The sequence below is a fragment of the Ursus americanus genome, chromosome 29, assembly GCF_024610735.1.
Source record: "Ursus americanus isolate L20-20 chromosome 29, mUrsAme1.1.p, whole genome shotgun sequence".
Classification (NCBI taxonomy): domain Eukaryota; kingdom Metazoa; phylum Chordata; class Mammalia; order Carnivora; family Ursidae; genus Ursus; species Ursus americanus.
The window spans coordinates 25,268,441-25,289,325 of record NC_142155.1 but is presented as its reverse complement, the minus strand read 5'-3'; the positions used below and the strand labels follow the sequence as shown (position 1 = coordinate 25,289,325).

General features: G+C 38.6%; 1 protein-coding gene across 32 annotated transcripts in view; it reads right to left on the bottom strand.

Annotated features, from left to right (window-relative positions):
- Window positions 1–20,885, bottom strand: part of PKHD1 (PKHD1 ciliary IPT domain containing fibrocystin/polyductin) — a 513,811-nt gene that overhangs the window by 294,282 nt on the left and 198,644 nt on the right. For all 32 annotated transcript variants that reach the window (XR_015722268.1, XR_015722269.1, XR_015722271.1 and 29 more), the window contains 5 exons: window positions 19,935–20,047; window positions 18,571–18,676; window positions 13,812–13,946; window positions 7,777–7,912; window positions 5,192–5,438 (listed from right to left, as the gene is read on the bottom strand). Coding sequence is in view for 23 of the 32 variants with exons in the window: in XM_087857019.1 (XP_087713145.1) it covers window positions 5,192–5,438; window positions 7,777–7,912; window positions 13,812–13,946; window positions 18,571–18,676; window positions 19,935–20,047 (737 nt within the window). In the remaining 9 variants the exon portion in view is untranslated. The remainder of the gene's footprint in view (window positions 1–5,191; window positions 5,439–7,776; window positions 7,913–13,811; window positions 13,947–18,570; window positions 18,677–19,934; window positions 20,048–20,885) is intronic.

The following is a 20,885-nucleotide window of genomic DNA, read 5'->3' as shown; positions in this document are numbered from 1 at the left end:
ACTGCTAATTCAGTAAGGGTGGGATGGGGCAGAGTGAAGAAGGAGTCAGCTATCGGAACACATCATCTGGTCAACTGACAGCCTCAGGAAGCAAACGTCCAGAAGACATTATGAAAGAACATTCTTAAGTATTACATGTCCCTCGGAATTTTAGAAATAAAGTCAGGATAGTATCTTAATCTTGGATCTTCTAAACAAATGTGCAGTGCCATGAGCTCCTCACAAACATGTCTCAACAGAGAAATGGACAGTAAGAACATGAGGGGAAAATCTGGGGAGTCCACAATTTTTTAAATTATATTCATTTATTAAACACTAATTTTATTGAGTTACTGTGTGTTCAGCATGATATTGGGCACTCTGAGTCAAACAAACAAATAAACAAACAAATAAACCCTATCCTGGCTCGACTTATCATCTACAAGAGATGGACAATTTATGGGGCTCTACCGGAGCTTTGAGTATCGGGTAGAGCAAATATAGAGAGCCAGCACACAGCAGAGTCACCAAAACCTGTACAGGAAACTCAGGGAAGCTTACCCGAGAAAAGGACCTTCATGCTGAGTTCAGGGAATTGAAAGGCACTGAGAAGTTGAGCGTGGCTGAGGCACGGGATGTAGGGAAGGGAGGGCAGAACACTGAGCAATGAGGCTGCAGCTATAAACAGGGAGCAGGTCATGAAGGCCCTGAGAGACATGAAGACTCTGGGACTCTCTTTGGGAGGCACCGGGAGCCCTAAAAAAGTTCCAAGCAAGGGAATGAGTGGATGGCGAGACAAGATCTGCCTTCACGAAGTTCAAGGATGAGGTCCCAGCAAGGCAGCCAGCTAAGAGGCCATTGTGGTCCCACAGGTGAGAGGACTAGAGAGGGGAAATTGGAAAGGAGAGAAATAGAAAGACGCAAGAAAGATTTTTCTTTTTATTTTAAGAGAGAAAATGGACAGGACTTGGTAGGTGATATATGTGGGAAATAAGGTAAAAGAGGAGTCAAGGGTGACCCCATGCTTCTGGTTTAGATAACTGAAGCATTCGCCTGAACATCCAGGATTTCTCAACACCCAGAGAGCAACAGTCTATGGATAAAGAACATAAATTAAGCTTTGACAAGTTGACTTTGAGATGGCTATTATATACTCTAGTGGAAAGCATTGCTGCTCAGTAGGAATATAATGCAAGCCATAAAGGCAAGCCACAGCTATAACTTTAAATTTCATAGTAGCCACATTAAAAAAGTAAGACGAAACAGGTGAAATTAATTTTAGTAATATATTTAACCCAAAATATCCAAAATATTATTCTTTCAACATAATCAAAATAAACAAGTTATTGAGATATTTAATTTTTTCCTACAGCGTCTGAGAAATATGGAGTATAATTTAGACTTACAAGACATCTCAATTGGGACTAGCCACATTTTAAGTGCTTGGTAGCCACATGTGGCTAGGGGCTATGATATTGGACAGTGCAGATCCCAAGGGCAATTGGATAAATGGGTCTGGAGTTCAGTAGAACAGTATAGACTAGAGGAAAAAAATCTGGAAGCATCACTGCATGTTAACTGAAATAACTGGGGGAAATAACCCAGATCCCTGGAAAGAGTATGACTTGAGAAGAAAGGAAAGTGCTTCACAGAGCCCTAAGGAATGCTAGCATTTAATTTATTTTTTCAAGTAATCTCCCATTGTGGAGCTTGAACTCACAACCCCGAGATAAAGAGTCACACACTCTACCAACTGAGCCAGCCAGGTGCCCCAACATTAGCATTTAAGAGATAGGGAGAAGAGCTTATAAAGGACACATAGAAGGAGCGCACAACAACCTCTTGGTAATATTATCTTTGTTCCACGTAAGTATCCCTATACAGAAGAAAATATCCATCTAAATTTGGGGGAATCCATAAATCAATGAATTATGTGAGGCATGTCATCATTATGGGACCTCTGGAGAAAAATGGTCACGGATATATTTTTCTGAAATGAGGTTCTGACTTACACAATAGGACTAACACCACCCCTGTCTTATCAGGAAGGATGGGGTCGGTAGAATGAGACTTGCAGTAACAGAAGCTGGGAAAAGAACACTATCCAGATACCTGTGGCTCCTACAGAAAGAAAATGTTTTACAATTGGTGAGTGAGAGAGAGAACATAAGCAACACTCATACAGATCAAGCACCTTGCCGTTTTAACAAAACAGGAACTAGACTCTGCCTTGTAGAGAGTGGGAATTTGTCTTCACCTAAGTATTAAATATTATTACTAACTTCAAATATATACATTCGCCTCTGTCAACCCAACTGTTACAGTTGGAGTCAGAGGAAGCTCCAAAACAGGAAATGTCACAAATATGGGTACACATCAGACCTAAATAAGGTAGTGAGGGATAGAAACGGAAGGTCTCCAATGTCAAACAAAGAACTTAGAGTGAAATTGGACCATAGAGGGGGCCTTCCCAGAAAGAAATCACTCTCCAGCCACTTGGTTGTTAGCAAAGGGGGGAATGGATGCCTTGTTTATGCAGCTCTGTGAGGCCTCCCACCCTGCCCTTGGGGGGGCCTCGTGCTGGGGGAGGGAGGTAAGAGCTGAAAGTGAAGACAGCAGGGTGCTTGTGCCATATCAGATCTCCATCAACACGCAACCCCAAAAGATCATGACTGTGGGAGCTTTGTAAATCAACTCTTAGGGTGCTTGCTCCGGGGCAAATAGCACAACAAATTAATCCTTTCTCCATGAAATGCAGCAAAGTTTGTATCTATGCTGAATTCAAATTGCTCATTAGCTCTGACATGTTCCTAATGAGGTTATAATGCTCTGGGACAGAGATCAAGTCACTGAGCACAAATAGCTAGAGATAGAATCATAGAAAAATAAAGTTAGAAGGACCTTGGAGCAGAGCTTCTAAAAGTTTAATATCAATCACCTAGAGATTCTGATTCAGGAGTCTGAGATGCCCCACGTCTAACTAGCTCTCAGGTAATGCTGATGCACTTTGACTAGCAAGGCCCAAGAGATGATCAAATCCAGTCACCTTATCTTAGAGGTAAGGACACTAGAGCCCAAAGACATATCATTGGGAGTGTGTTGCAACTTCCCTGAGGATTATTTTGGGGTAGTTGGGCATTTGTCCATAGACCTGTAGGTCCGCCTAAAATTTTTTAAATAGAAGCGTAGGGAGTAGGGTGGCCAACCATCCTGGTTTCCTCAAGGCTGGGACGTGAGATTTTCTATTTTAAAACCAGGAAAATTCCAGATAAACCAAGACGAATCTTTCATCCTTATAGGACCCTTTTGAATCTCCACATTAATATTGTATCAGGACTATTATCATTTTTACCTTATCAGTCCCTGAGTGCTGGGATCATGACCTACTGCCAAGATAAGTACCTAAGTATCCTGTCCTGAAGTTCTCCAAGAAGAGTTGCTTAGACAAGACCATATCTGCAGAACTTTTTACCACCACATGGCTAAGTACTTTTTGTTTTTAATTTTTATTTTGTTTTATTTAAATAGAGTTGATGCACAATGTTACATTAGTTTCAGATATATAACATAGTGATTCAACAACTTTATATATAATGTTCACCATGAGTGTAGCTCTCATCTGCCACCATACAACGCTATTAGAATACCACTGACTATGTTCCCTGTGCTGTATTCCCATGACTTATTCATTCCATAACTGGAAGCCTGTGCCTCCTACTCCCCTACTAAGTATCGTTCTAAGAGACAGTCTCCAGTAGTTCTCAAGGTCGTGCATGAAAAAGGAGTATCAAGGACACAGAAAAAAATACATAAGCATATCATGTTCTTTTTAACTACACAAATCTATTTTAATTTTTCCCCATTTGAAAAAAAATATATCTAAGAAATAAATCACTTTTTTTTTTTTTTAAAGATTTTATTTATTTATTTGCCAGAGATAGAGACAGCCAGCGAGAGAGGGAACACAAGCAGGGGGAGTGGGAGAGGAAGAAGCAGGCTCATAGCGGAGGAGCCTGATGTGGGGCTCGATCCCAGAACGCCGGGATCACGCCCTGAGCCGAAGGCAGACGCTTAACCGCTGTGCCACCCAGGCACCCCTAAATCACTAACTTTTAGAAGTCTCAAACACACATTAACAACATCTTCGGTAAAATCACTAAAATAACAGTAATACTAAGGATGTATCCCTGATATTGAAAACAGAAAGTATACTGTGCACAACTGAAATGATTAGAAATTAAAATCTCTCTCCACATTGCTATTTTGCTCACCAGAATTAGGCCCATTAACATCTGAAAGAATAATAAGCAGTTGAGAAAGCAAAAGTGGTAAGTTTTCAGACTAGCCAATGCTAGCAGTGTGTTGCTATGGCTTCTAAAAAAGAATCAAAATGCACGGTCCTGATTGCATTGACTTACCATGGAGTTTACCTGCTTAAATAAGATGCCAACATTGTCTGGCTGAATCACTTGACTTAATATTCATGCAGTTAGGACACTTAAAACAATGGAAGGAAAGAAGTGTGGCTAAATATATGCAATGCATTTGAAATAGGTAAAAGATAGAACCCTAGACACTCAGCAATCATTACCTGGAAATTTAAGAGGGCAGAAGCAATCCTATTATGCATTATAAACAGCCTAGCTGCTGACTTAATGGTAGTTTGACTAGCATAACCAAGGAGTCCTTGCTCCAATATTAATAGGAAATGTATTGTGCAGATCCAATAGTTCATGAAATTAACAAGGAAAATGAACTGGAGTGGAGCAACTTTGCAAGTAATAGGAAGGCATCAGCAATTGCTTCCCCAGAGCATACTGAACACTTAAAAAGAGCTTGGGGAGAGTACATGTATATAAATGAGAATGGACATTATTGGAATTTTTTTAATAATACTTCTAATTTAAATACTTTTCAAATTCTCCATTGGTTGCAAATCTTTTCAAGAAGAAACCATCGGCTCAAAATGTCAATAAGTGGTCATGGGCTTTGGGATCTGGTCCACTGATATTGAAAGTTAGCTGCCACTTGAATCAGCCTAAAATGACCATAAACATGATTTGACAGCTGTCAAAAGCATTCCCATATCATTTTTATAGAACTAAATACTTCTAATAGAATCTAGAAAAGTTTCCCTTCTATAAACCCCAACAGCCTGAACAATATATGCATGCTCATTGGCAAGCCGAAAAGTATGGTGAAGTCAACTTACAAACCAATAGACATCCGATGAAAGAGAACATCTTCCCCACAGACACTGCCATGAACAATCTGACTGAAGCCTGCATTGACCAAACAAGAAGCTGGGAGGGTTTCCATAGAAGGAAGAATATGACTTCTGTTTCTCCCAGATAGAGACCCATCCAAGTCTTCCAAAATTGCTGCATGAGGAAATGGAAATGCTACTAAGTTGGGAGAGTTTATAAATTTCAGCTGGTTGGTCTTCACAGTAAATCCACCTATAAATCGGAAAACAGAAAGACCATTACACATGGCCCAAAAGACTATTACAACAAATGACAGCTGAATTCACTGGGATTTTTTAGTACTTTAAACTGCCTATTTGTACAGTTACCATTCACTTGCTTATTTATTCAAGGAAAAGAAAATCATGAGAGTTTGTTGTATGCCAGGCTCTGTGGTATGCGCTAGAGACACAGAAGGGAGCAAGAGCGGGATTGGCACTGCCTTCATGCTGCCTGTATTCTAGGGCAGTGATTTTCAACCAGACTGGGTTTGCCCTCTAGGGACATCTGGCACTGTTTGGAACCATGGTTGGCTGTCACAGCTGGGTCAATGGCAGGGCTACTGGCATCTGGTGGGTAGAGGCAGGGAGGCCGCTAAACATCCTCACTGCATGGGACAGTCCCCACAACCAAAAATTATCCAGCCTAAAGTACCAATAGCACGAAGGGTGAGAAACAGGTACAATGGGAAATAAAGATACAGAACACTAATTTACTAGTTATTAGTAAAGGGGTCGTGGTTCAGTCTTTCCATCTTTCTGCTCTCGTTCTTCTATAGGGAGTCTAACTCTATCTGTTATGAGGCTCGTATTTCAAGCATTCACCCTCAAAAGCAACGTTCAATCAGCCATGTGGGCAAATCGCAATAATAGCACACTTTTTAAGTATTAGCAGTAGGGCTACACTGTTTGTGGTCTTTCTCTCACCCCACCTGCATGTGATTCATCAGTACTGCTGCTGGTCCAGCGGCCAGGTCCCTCAAATTCCCACAGCCCCATTATTAAAATGTAAAAACTGAGTACATATAGGACCTCAGTACATATGCTACTATATTTCTGTGTTATGTACATTATAAAATATACATTATAAAATATAAAAGGAAAATAAAAAGAGTAAGATACAAATAATTAGTGGCCCCGATGTTTTCATTCCGCATCCCAGTAGAGTCCATGCAGTGAATTGTCATGCATTCGAGACTCCAGGATTCCACCTCTTGCAACTTATATAGTTCATCTAATACCACAACCACCCACCCCTCTACCACTAGGTCCTGTTGGAATGTTTGCATATGCTGTTCCTAATTCCTAGAAAATTTTCTCTGCCTGTGTCCCCTTGCAAATTTCTATTTGTCTTTCAAAACCCTGCTCAAGAGCCACCTCTATAAAACCTTGCCTGACCCCTTTCTTGCTCCTTCACTGACCTTGTTCAGTTCTCTAGGACTGGACTCATCACACTTACTACAGTGACTGGCTTAAATTTATTTTTGTGTCTAGGTCAAGAGATCCTGGAAGAGAAGAATTATGTGTTTTTTCATCTTTGTACACCCCAGTTCCTCAGACAGAACCTGGAATGGACAGTTTTTAAGTAAATGAAAGAGACAGCTTAGCCCAGATCATCCAGTGAGAAGAGATTCGAGGTCATAAAGAGTAGTATGCTTTTCTTCAGGGTCTCATGAATGATATGAAACAGTGAAGCTATTAAAGAACTGAGGGATTGTAATTTGAAGGGAATGCCATAAGGCATTTTTTATTCCTATTATTATTTCTACAATCTTAAACTCAGATGCCACCCAAAAAAAAAAAAAAAACAGTCTCTGACTCTGCCTATACAGAAAAAAAAAAGTAAAGTGGAGACTTACTGATTATTCATTTAATTAAAAAAACAAACAATTATCTAAATTGGTGAATCAAACCACAAGAGCATATTTACTTGAATTACTTGGTTTGGCTGTTTACAATGATCAAATCAACTAGATTGCTCTCTACTTCTTTTCACCTTGGCCCATGAGTCCTTCAAGGTATTTCTCACCACCTCAGAGATGTGGTTAACAAGTGAACGAGAATTCCTATGGTTCTCTTTGTGTATACAACAAGCCTTGGGCTGTTGAAAACATAAAGTACCGAATTCTGGCTCTTTTAAGAAAGATTGCGTGTGTGTTAGTTTATACCCATATGTCTATCCACTCAACTTCATTTATTCAATCAATGAACGGCCTAATGGGCACCAAGCTGCTGGGACTAATGATAAACCTCTGAGCAGGGGAGACAGGGTCCCTGCCTTTGTGAAGCTCAGAGTCCAACAGAGATGGGGCACCATAAAGATGGAGTAAGACAGATGCCATCATAGGGAAAGAATGGAGGGCTACAAGAGTCATACTGGGAGTACCTGGCCTCCTATAGGATTTCTTTCAGGCGATCAGAGCAGCAGTTTCTACTGACGCAATCTTATAACCGAAAGAAATGATGACTCACAAAAGTTTTATCACTATTTATCACATTTTCTTGAATGTGGGCCTTCTTTAGTGTCTGTCTTATCTCTTCAAAAAACTTACCCTGTCCCCGGGAACAGCCGGCACAGGTCCTGATGGACACGCAGTCAGTGAGATCAAAATTAACAAAGGTTGTGTTAGATATTATCAGTTCCCATCTTTTGGGAGTTTTGATCCCAGCTGACATACACAGGCTTCCCTATGATTTGGAAAGAAAAAAAAGAAAAGAACTGGCCACATGAAATACAATTTGTAATGCACAAATAAAAACAAGAGAATAAAAAGACAAACTATAGAGTGGGAAAAAATATTTACAAATCACAAATATGACAAAGGATCAAGATAGGATACACTACACACACATTAGAATGATTAAATAAAAAAGAGTGATGAGAGCAAGTGCTGTCAGTTTCCACAGCCACTATGGAATATAGGTTGGCAGTTTCTTATCAGGGTAAACAAACTCTTATCATATGACTTAGCAATTTAACTCCTAGGTAAATGAAAATTTATGTTCATACAAAGACCTTACACAAATGATGGTAACAGTTCCATTTGTAATCACCAAATCTGGAAACAACTCAAATGTCTTTAAACAAATGAATGGATTAAACACTGTGCCACATCCATAGAGTGGAGTACTACCCAGCAATAATAAGGAAAAACTCCTGCTTCTTTCAACAAGTTAGGTAAATCCCAAAGGCATTTGAGAGTGAAAGAAGCCAGTTTCAAAAGGTTGCCTGCTATCTGATTCCATTTAGATGATTATTCAAAAGACAAAACTATAGTGACAGACAATAGATTAGAGATTCCCCCCCCCCTTGCCCTGGGGCTAGACCTGAGAGGAGGATTTGGCTACAAAGATGGAGCCTGGGGGCGCCTGGGTGGCACAGCGGTTAAGTGTCTGCCTTCGGCTCAGGGCGTGATCCCGGCGTTCTGGGATCGAGCCCCACATCAGGCTCCTCCGCTATGAGCCTGCTTCTTCCTCTCCCACTCCCCCTGCTTGTGTTCCCTCTCTCGCTGGCTGTCTGTATCCTGTCAAATAAATAAATAAAATCTTTAAAAAAAAAAAAAAAAAAAAGATGGAGCCTGAGGCAGTTTTTTGGGGTTGAAACAACTGTTTTGGATCTTCATTGTGGTCATGATGGTGGTGGTGGTTACACTAATCTTTATATATGCTTAAAATCATAGAATGCTACATCAAAAAAATTAGTTTTACTGTATGTTAATATAAAAAATAAAAATAAGAAAAATCTAAAAAGAAACGAAAACTGCTTCTCGTATTTTCCACAAAATCTCTTCAAAAAACTCTGGCCAATCGAGTTGTTAGTATTTTACTCTTCTACTCTTAAAAATAATTGTATACCTGAGAATCACCAGAAATCTGTCAGGGGCCTCCACCATGAAAGACAGTGCTGAAAAGAAAGAAGAAAAGCAAACCAGTGGAGACAAAGCCAGTACAGAAATCAGAAGGACACTTAAACACTAACATTAAAAACCTCAGGGAAATAAGTATATTATGTCCACAGAACAAGAAGAACCCCCCCAAAAGGATTTTTCAGAAAAGAAAAAAGAACAAAAATGAGAGAGCAGAAATAATCAATTCAATAAAAAAAAAAAAATTGAGGAAATAGCCCTGAAAATAGAATAAAAAGACAGTTGACTAATCAGAACACTAAGTAGAAAAGCAATAGAGGAGACCCAATACCCAAATAATAATACTTTCAAGAAAGAGAGAGAGAGAGAGAGAGAAAGAAAAGAAAAGAAAAGAGAAAAGAAGAAAGATAAACATGAGGAGAGAATTATCAAAAAAATGACTGAAGAAAATGTCTCAGAAGGGAAAGATAGATTTTCTAAATTGCAACATCCCATTCAGTGCCTAACACAGTTGTTAGAACAAAAAGTTTCACAAGAGACATCATCCTGAAACTGCAAAATACCAGGGACAAGATTTTAAAAACTTCCAAAGAAGAAAACTTAAAAGGTTACATAACAGACCGAGAATCAGAGTGTCTTAAACTATTCAACCCCAATGCTAGAAGCTAGAAGACAATGGAGCATAGCCTTCCAGTGTCAAGTCAAAATGAACGCCAACCTGCTATTCCATGACTAACAACCTATGAATAATGGGGTCTCTGTCAGTAGCTCAAAATACTTACCTTTCATAGACCCCGACTTTGTTAAGAAGTTTCCTATAGGCTATCTTCTAATAAAATGAGGAACTAAAACAGAAAGGAGGAAAATGTGGGAATGAGGAACAAGAGCTCCAATACTAGGGAGACACACAGGAAAACTAGCATGTTGGTCAAGAACCATTTCGAGGTGCAGCTGTGAAAACCTTCTCCAAAATTGCTCGTGCAAGTGTAAACACTTGGAATTGTTGTCTAGCATGATTCACTAAAGCTGCAGGGATACCTCTGAGCCAGCAATTTTATAATTTGGTCTATATTCGACAGAAGTGCATGCACATGAACACCAAGAGACATACAGAAGAATGCTCATGACATCATTATTGATAGTAGCCCAAAACTAAAAATAATCACATGCCCATCAATAGCAACATGCCTTTAAAAAACTGTGGTATAGTCATGAAGTGAAATACTACATAGTGATAGTGATTGGAAGAACAAATTATTGTAACATATAAAAAATATAAAACCATGTATAAATCTCACAGACATAATGTTGTGCCAAAGAAGCCAGGCACAAAAGAATTATTACTCTATGATTCCATTTATATAAAGTCCAAAAATGGAATTCAAATTAATCTATGTCTATAGAAGTCTGAGTAATGGTTTCCCCTTTGGCTGGGGGGCTAGGGTGGGGCGTTGGGTGGCAGGAGGAATGAAGGGATTTCAAAGGAACAGGTAATATATTCTATGTCTTGATCTGGGTGGTATGTACATGGTTTTTGCTTTATAAAAATCTATTGAGTTCTTCACTTGTGATCGGTGCACTTTCCTCTATAAATGTTATATTTCCATAAAACATTTATTTTAAGAAGTGGAACGGATACGAGAGAAAAGTAACATATAAGATGGGAGGGAAGAAAGACGTTAAAGGAGTTTAAGGTCCTTGCATTACTCAGGTAAAGTTTAACAGTGCTGTTGTAATTTAGACTTCATTCAGATGATAGGGCATGTTGAAACTTTAAGTCCAATAACTAAAATAATCATAACAAAATGAGTAACTTTCAAATAAGTAAATATAAAAAAAGATACTCTTCAATGCAAGACAAATCAAGTTTGAAAAGTAGAAAAGAAAGAAAGAAAGAAAACTGATTGCCAACTGGGAGCACAAAGTAAGATGGTAGAAATAAATGCAAATATATGGAAGACATCAGCATGTGGATAATTGAAACCACTAGAGAAAATGAGATTTCGCCCAGGGAGAGCAAGTACATTGAGAAGAGAAAGGGCCCTACAACAGAACTTAGAGAAACAAAAGGATGAAAGGTCTAAATTAAGGAAGACAAATTCACAAAAAATAGGACCTAACCTCCCCCTCCAAGAAATAGTAGGAAGAATGAAGCCATCCATCAGCATCTGTCTGAGTAAGATGTATGTTATATTGTCATCTGCTCAAATTAATTTCAATAACAATAGAAGGCGACCATCCCACAGAGACTTCCCAAAGTAGGGTGACCATGATTTACATCCAAATCAGAACACTTTTGAGAGTGAAAGCGGATGCTAATGAAATAGGATGTCAGGACAACAGGCATAAGCAAACTACACAGCCAGACTGGGGGGCATAGAGATAGGAGAAGGCATCTCCTTTCCTTGTGTTTAAAGCCATCCTCCCTGAACGTTAGTCCACCCACCTCTATAGAAAGGTAATGTTGAGTGTGAGGGTCCCAACATATACACAGCTATGCTTAGAAGAGAAAAATTCCATTTAATAAAAAGTTCTCCCGGAAACAAGTGTTTGCTTTAGGATAGGACTCACTGGTAATTGCGCGCTACCACGTATGCGTGGGTGGAAGGTCGAAGAATGGATAGGCCACATTCTCTGAAAATCTTAATTCCTAAAGGAATGGCAGGCACGAAAGATAGAAGCTAAAATCAGAGTTCCACAACCACAGAAGGTCGGGCATCCTTTTTTTTAAAAAAAAAAAACAACAACTAGACAGTTTCACGTGACAATAAAGTGGTTCCCAAACAAATCTGAGCAATCTTGCATGAAATAAAGATTCATAAATGTTTTTCTCTTTTGTTCTTAACCTCAGAACTTCACAGAGCCTTGAAAGTGTGAATATGCAATGTGAATGTCTGGGAATGGAGGTATTGTAAACAGCATATCTTAAATGTAATTAACCTAAGAATTTTGTTTTTCTCAGATCCCCTCTTGGGACTAGCCTTCCATGAAAAACACTTTAGAAAATACTGGACTAGGCAATGCTCCTTGCCAAAGCTATTTTCCATGTGCGTTTGGAAGAGTGTTTGGCCAGGAGTGGGAGGACATGCTGGTGGTCCCAGCTCCACAGTATTAGGTGTAGATCTTGGGCTATCGCTTGGCTTCCCAAATCTTCCATCACTCTACCTATAAATGTAGGCGTTCTAACGAAATCAGCTCTTCAGTCATAGTTAGCTCTACAGCTCCATGGTTTTATGATTTGAATGCCCAACCAGCATCTAGATCTCTCCTAGAACTAACCATTTAATATCTATCCAGGGACTTTTGTCCTGCACTTTCTTAGAGACTGAGCGATCCTTGCTTGGCTGAATTGGCTTCATGGTGAATCACACCTCAGGGGCGGGAATATTTTTTATTACCTTATGATAAGCACCCTTTTGTCATAATTTATATCTTAATTTATGTCACTCTCCTGTTAATTATGGTGTCTATCATATCAATTAAGATGTTGTGACATTAATTTACCAGGACAGTTAGTGACTCAGCTTGGTGGACATTTTGTTTTCAACATCTTCTCTAAGGTTATTTCTGAAGAATTTAAGGGCCTTTGATCTACCAGTATCATAGAATCTATTTCTGGGTTCCATCCTTTCTTGAAAATTCTGCAATCTGAAAAGAAGATTCATCTCTCAAGGTGGTAATCCTTTCAGAGAAAAGGAAAAACAGACAGGTATTTCCCTCCTGAAAAGGATGGTTCAAAAAAGATTTAACTAAGTTTGAGAATTAAACGTAGGAAAATAAAGCTTGGTAAGAAAATTATTTTTTAACCTTAATATTTATATCTATACATAGAAAGTAACCTCTAAGGGAAGTACAAAGGGCAATGATTATTTAAATTTCAATTGGTCAAAGCACTGAGGAACAAACTAAAGATAATGCTCTTTCCTTGGTTTCTAGAAGTACCATAGATCTCTTCCATCTCTGTTATGACAATGTGATATGAATATACATGTAACTCCCTCAAAAACAAGAACTTAGGGGACCCATTACAGGTCTGAAGCCCACTAAGACCAATGGCAATCATGGACTTCCCTTAAGGGAAGCCAGTAGTTCTAGTTTCACACCTGGGAAATTTTTTTGCCTCATCTACATTCTGGTACCCTGTCCATGCAGTGGTGGCAGAAAGGTCATCTATAGTCTGATGTTTATCATGTAGAAACCCACACTTAGGTAAGTATTACGGAATCATCTAAGAAACCCTAGTATACAATACAATGTAAATTTATGTTACCTCCTTTGTGGGGAGGTACTCTAAGTAGAATAAGGACCCTATAGACAAAATGTTGACGTTGAAACTTGGCAAACCATAACACAGAGAGAAAATGTGGAGTTATGCTAGTCCATAATCCTTGTGAGGTTAGAATAAATTAACCCAAAATCATTAGGTTTATTATTGAATTGGTATGAAAATAATGCTAAATAGCAACCAAGTAAGAATTCTGCAAGCTACTCATGACTTTTATGATTTATATGGACTCATAACATTGAAACCTTGTGTATATTTGAATTTCATCATAAATATCACCACAGTTGCAAATAAAAAGCTCTTCCAACTTTTACCAATTAAACACAAGATTCACTGAAGACTGTTATTAAAATCACATATTCTGGATCACCAGGGAACCTAGCACATATGATTCTGTTTGATGGACAGCCTTAAACAACTACACTAAGGCACTTACCTTGTGGGCAAAATGGCCAAGTAATAAGCTGTCAGTAACTGAAGTATTTGCATCACTTTCCAAGATGTCAATTCCAAAATCTCTGCATGAATAAACCTGGAAGTTTTTCAGGTGAAGATTGCTACTTCTAAAAATCTATAAAACAACAGGATATGATATGGCAAAGGTCTGAGGCTTGTTTTTTTTTTTTTCTTGCAGACTTCCTATAGCTTCTTTAATTATTGATTAAGTATAAATAAGCATGCTATACCATATTTAAGCAGCTTTTGTCCATCAATATCTGTACAGACATCCCAAAGTTGCCGTGAGGTCAGCACTAACTAGTCTCCTTCGGTAACATCCCCTCTGTCCTCTTCATTTCTCCTCATAATAACTGTTACATTAAAAATGTCAGTGTGAATTCTTCACATATCTAAAATAAACTTGCAGTTGTCAAATCACACAAAATTAATAGAGAAAAACAGAGCATCCAGGAATTCTAGTACTTACCATTTTCCTCAGTATAGTATATCTTAACTAACATTATCAGAAAATTATAAATATGAAATAAGTAATTCAGAATGACTACAGACTCAAAATATGTTATGTGCCTATATAGTCATGACAACTTGGGTTAATGGGCCCAAACAGGGATCGAGTATTAGCAAAATTAGTTTGTTAGAGTTGAAAGAATCCCTCTAGTTTGGGGGACAGAGCCCTTGGTTTTGAACTAGCACTGATAGGAGCTAACTACATGATCCTGGGCAAGACATTTATCTTTTCCTAGACTTCAGTTCAACCATCTTTAAAATCAGGGTGCAGGTCTGGACTAGCAATTAACCTCACACAGTCATTCCTCTATTTATTAAATAGGGTCATATTTACATTTGTATCTTGAAGTAGAAGTTTCCTATTAAGGCCAAGATGGTCTTGATTGATAGATTGATTGATTGATTGATTGATTTTTGGTAGCCTTGATTTATCACAGTATCATGCTTCTACCTGTCAATCAGTCTTTGTGTTCGAATTTTCAAGAATCAAACAGCTTGCATATCCCACTATGTATGCACCAACAGCTTTTATAAAATGATAGATCTTTGAAGACACGAAGATTTATTTAAACAAAATAGGTATGATCTGAACTGTTAACCTGACAACAGTTGTGACCTAATTACAGGCATCAGCCCAAGTACTGGCAAATATACTCATAATTAAAAACAACGAACACCCAGCATTAGCTAGAAAAGCTGGTGACTTTAAAAGAAAACCAACACATAACAGCAAAAATCACCTATTTGTGGTATGAATACTTTCATAAGGTGCTCTCATCTCTCTCTCTCTCCCTCTCTCTCTCCCTCTCTCTCTCCCTCTCTCTCTCTCTCCTAAAAGAATTGCTTTGTATTTATGAAACATGGTGAGGAGCGGGTATTCTTCTCAACTCTTATTAACATGCATGCACAAAGGCCAGATTATCTGAGTTGGAATCTAGCAATTCTTAGCTGTATGACTTTAACAAGTATTTTAACTCCTACCCAGAAAGTTTTCTTACCTTCAAAAAACACTGTAATAATGGTGCAGCTCCCTCAAGTTTATTAAGATGATTAAATGAGAAAATATCCCAAATGTTAGCTATCAAGCTATCAATATCATCAAATAAATATAAATTTATGTTTACACACAATAGGAATTTTACCCAATGGAATCTTCTAATCAAGCATCCATATACACGATGCTCATGTCTAATGACAAGAATACAGATATATCTAATAATGAAAGTTTATGAAACTTAAACACAATGCATTTTTGATGGATACAGAAAGCATTTCTCAACGTTAAAATTTTCAGAGACATTATTGCCAACACTGATCTATCACCACCTACTCCTGTTCACTAACAATGATACGAATAAGAGCTGTTACTGTGTACCCACGAACATCCAGGCACTCTTCTGGGCACGTTACATGCAGGCACTTACTTAACTCTCAAAACAAACTTATCCTTTAGGCACTATTACTCTTTCCGTTTTACACATGAAGGAAGAAAAATCATGGGATTTGCCCAACATCACACAGATAGGATTTGGCTCCTTTCACTGAACATGAAGTTTCCAGGGTTCATCCATGGCGTAGCCTGTATCAGCACTTCATTTCTTTTTCTGGCTAAGTAATAGTCCATTGGATTGATAGACCACACTATACTTATCCATTAATCCAATGGTGAATATCTGGGTTGTTTCCACCTTTCGGTTATTATGAATAACGCTGCTATAGACATTTGAGTAGAAGTTTCTCTGTGGATCTATGTTTTATTTCTCTTGGATTCATACCTAGGAGTAGAGTTGGTAGATCATATAGTATCTTTGTGTGCAACCATGTGACGAACTGCCAGACATCTAGACCATTTTATTTTTTTTTAAAGATTTTTTTATTTATTTGACAGAGACAGCCAGCGAGAGAGGGAACACAAGCAGGGGGAGTGGGAGAGGGAGAAGTAGCCTCCCAGCATAGGAGCCTAATGTGGGGCTCGATCCCAGAACGCCGGGATCACGCCCTGAGTGGAAGGCAGACGCTTAACGACTGCGCCACCCAGGCGACCCATCTAGACCATTTTAAATTCCCACCAACAGTGTGTGAGGGTTCTAATTTCTCCACATCTTCATCAACACTTATTACCATTTTGATTCTAGTCGTCCTAGTAAAGTGTAAAGTGGCAGCTCACTGTGGTTTTGATTTGTATTTCTCTAATAGCTAATTATGTTGAACATCTTTTTATATGCTTTTGGCCATTTGTGTATCTTCTTTGGAAAAGTGTCTATTCAGATCCTTTGCTCATTTTTTTAAATTGGGTTGTCTTTTTACTGTTGAGTTGTAAGGAGTTTTTTCTATATTCTAGATAAAAATCCCGTATCAGATATATCATTTGCAAATACTGTGTCCCATTGGATAGACGGCGTTTTCACTTTCCTGATGAGGTCCTTTGAAACATTAGCATTTTTAATTTTGATAAAATCCAACTTATCCATTTTTCTTTTGTTGCTTGTTCTTTTGGTGTCATAGCCAAGAATCTTTAGCTAAATCCAAGGTCACGAAGATTTACCCCTTTGTTTTCTTCTAGGAGTTTTATAGTTTTTGTTCTAATGTTTAGGTTTTTGATCCATTATTGAGTCAATTTTTATAAATAGTGTGAGGTAAGGATCCAACTTCATTCCTTTGTATGTGACTATCCAGTTGTTCCAGCACCATTTGTTGAGAAGGCTATTATTTCCCCCACCGAATGGTATTTGCACCCTTTTCGGACATCAGTTGTGTGGGTTTATTTCTGGACTCTCAATTCTATCCCATTGATCTGTACTTCCATCCTTGTGCCCATACCACACTGTCTTGATTGCTATTGCCTTATAGTAATTTTTGAAATAAGGAAGTGTAAATCTCTCTCGTTCTTTTTCAGGATTGTTTTGGTAGGAGTTACTTTTTAAATCCCTGCTATCATGTTAATTACTCTCCTTCACTCTCTTCATCAAAATAAGCTTCCAAAAGCATTTTCATTATTTGAACTTTCTGATTAATTAAATTTGAGTATAAAGAGTTTCATCTTTAAGGATCTGTGTTTTCTTTCATGGGTGTAGCACTTATGACTGTAGAATTTGAGAAAACTGACCTTAATGATCATCTTTTAATATGTTCATGTTACTAGGTTATATCCTTTAGAAGAAGGCTATTCAAGAGCATGGAGACAGAGTATAAGTCTCTGTAAGGCATGAATTGCTTCTCTGCATAAGACGGCACTCAACCAATGTTTCCACTGGATTTGTCACCCTTATATTCATAATGTTCATAGGCAACAAAGTACTTTATAAAGTTAAATAAAAACAAAACACTAAATATAATTGGGATTCTTCTTGTTAGTTACCCTAATTATATATTTTTGGGCTTTCCCCAACCACAATTTTCTTCCTCTTGTTCGATATGCGAGATAAATGTCTAACGTTCTTAATGTAACTTAATTATATGTTTTTATTCTACTTCCTGAATGCCCTGTAAACATATTTTTTCATCTACATATCTTAGGCTCCAGATTGCTAAGTGGCAGAGACCAAATGTATGTAATTTTCTCTGTGTTGCACCAAATAGTGACCCTGGATAATTTTGTATTTTGCTGTTAACAGTGAGCATCCAAAGCTTCCTTATAAGAAATCACTGCGGTAATAAAAAGTGAATGATTGAACATGAACTTTTTCCCTTTTGAAGAAAATGTGGCTCATCAATAAAGGTAAGAATGCTACTTGAGCTGGAATTTTTGCATTCCAATGATGAACAGCATTTTTTTCTTAAGATTGAAGCATACATTATTCAGGATATTAAGATATCAAACGCACAACATTTGGAGTCTGGATTCTGCACCAGGCTATGTTACTAACTAACTGCATGACCTTTGACAAATCCTTTTACTTTCTGAGCCTTCATTTCTTATCTCTAAATAGACATGGGAGGTAAGGAACGGATGACCTCTATGATCCCTCCTGCTTGCAAATCTCTATGATTCTGTTGTTTCCATTAGAGCTGGCTGAAAAGTCACCATAGAGGAAATGAACTGACCCTGGCTTCCTGAGCAGGAATTTGTTCATTCCACAACTCTTCCACACACCTATGATGCTTGTTTGCTCCTTCACACTGTGATAATATTGCAATGGCTCCCAAACCAGCTCCCTTTAAATAGAGACATATAATAAATTCCCATGAGAAAACAAATGACAATTTAATCAAAAACTAACATAGCTTACCTGGGCACCACCTGCACTTCCCCAAACTGTGAAGTTTTGTAACAGGGTGGGGCCCCTGCCATTATCCCAAGGTGGCCGAAACTGAGGGTATATAAAGAGACCAGACCTTGAATGCAAAACAAAGAGTGAAAATCAGCCACTTTCTGTGTTTGTGTTTCAAATGTCCCACTTTTTCTCCCTGGGAAAAATAAAATGAAGGTAATGAATAAGGAGAGCAGGGATGAGGCCTGTGAGCCTTCTCCCTACCCAGTATTGGCCATCCCTCAGCCTTCCCTCTCTGTTGCCCTGCACGACCTGCTCTTGAATCTGAATCTGCCAGATGCAGATTGCCATGATCCCAGTTTCTTCTCCCAGCCTCTCTCTAGGTTCACCCCTTCCTAGGAGTTTGGACACCTGTGCCTAGCACATTAGAACGTGCTAGGAAAGTGAACACGAGCACCTTTATTCCCTCTAACTTTTGTTCTCCTCCTTGAAATGCACTACCTTCACAGGATTCTGGATGTCTTCTTTGCTCACACTACGGAGCTGCCGAGAGCATCCTGGTAAAACTTCATACTCTTAATTCATGGCACACAGGCTAATCCTAGCCTCAGCTGGCACCTCAATACGGCATAGCAATCATTCTTCATCCTTATTCCACTCTTCTCTCACTGTCCATCAGGGGAGTATTGCTATATTATTACTATCGTAATTACTTATAGCTATCAATTAGTGAGTTCCCACATATTCCAGGTGTTCTCTTGGGTGCATTATATGAGTCATCTCTAATCATCACATCAAACTTTCAGTGTATGACTGAAATTTTACAAATGAGGGATCTGGCTCTTAAAAAAAAAAAAGCCAATTTCCTAGCAGAGTCAAGATTTGAATCAGGGCCTGACTGACCCTGAAGTCCACATTTTCCCCATATTCCCACCATGCTTCTCAGCTCTTGCTCTTAGCAGATGACCTTACCTCCATGAACAAAAGACTTTGAACAAGTCCCCTCCCCTCTTACCATAGTACCTGTCCCCGGCAAAGAGCTTCTCCCCAAAGGCTCCTCACCCCACTCAGCTCCTGAGCCCAGGCACCCTTGCCTCCTGGTAGCTCCCAACCCCTTGGAACTTCAATTACTCTCTCTATTGAATTCTCCTCTGGACGTAAAAGATGCACTCTGTCCTGCTACCCTCTCAAGTGATTTCTCTGTCCCTTTCCTTCCCTTCAACACCAAACTTTTATGATTCAAAATGCTTACACAGGTGAATCATCAAATCTTACATGGATTCCCGGATTACATCCTCTCTGAGAGTGTTGTACAGAAAAAAAAAAAAAAGTTCAATCATAAGCTTTACACCCAAAATGTAGATGAATTTCCCCAAGGTTACCTTGTACAAGAATGAGCAATATTCTTGGTGAAGGAGAGAAGTGGAGCTTGTGATGTTTGGCTGGTCACAAGATGAAAAAAGTAGCCCAAACCAGCAACATACACCCTGTTTCCCTACAGAAATTAAGGATAGTTAAATAACAGTTATTCGAAATTCAAGAAGGTTGCCAGAAAGAAAGACTCTTCTATTGTGCTCATTCTGCTCTTTTTATTTAATTCCTGTCAAAGTATATTGATACTTTCATGGACTCATTTACTCTTCACACACCCTAATCCTTCCCCCCACACCCCAGGAATCAGATATACTCCCATATTTCTTCCTCAGTGCAGCTCAGCTAGGCTGTAATTTGTCCATTTTAATGTGTAATATCTCATGTTAGAGCATTCTTGTAAGCTTCCATAGTGAGAAGCTTCTCATGTTAGAGCAATTCTCGTAAGCTTCCATAGTGAGAAGCTTCCTTCATTATCAGTCTGAGCCTTCCTCCTTGGCGTATGCAACAGCATTGGGGGCAAAGGCCCCCAACTCTACACAAAGTGTCCTCTCCAATCCTTTAAACGAATCAATGATTTGCCTATGGGCTGAAGACCAATGATTGCACGAGCTATAGCATGGTTCTGAGCCACGGTGCCTGAGCTCAAATACAATTTGAATCTCCTCAATGTACTCTTATCCTGATTAGATCATTCTAATCACCTTAAGATTTCTTTATAGGATTTCCTATCTAAATAATTTGATGTCTTTTATATGCTGATATAAAATCTAAATTCTCCACTGGACCACATGAGTATAATTCTGATCAAACTGAACACAATGGATTAGCTTTATAAACTCAAAAAAATATCTACAATAGAATCATCACTGTGTAATATACTCTAAGACAGAGTAGAAAATAATTCCCTAAAGAGTCTATTATTGTATACAGAGGTACTTTGCTTGGCCTACCCAATGTTC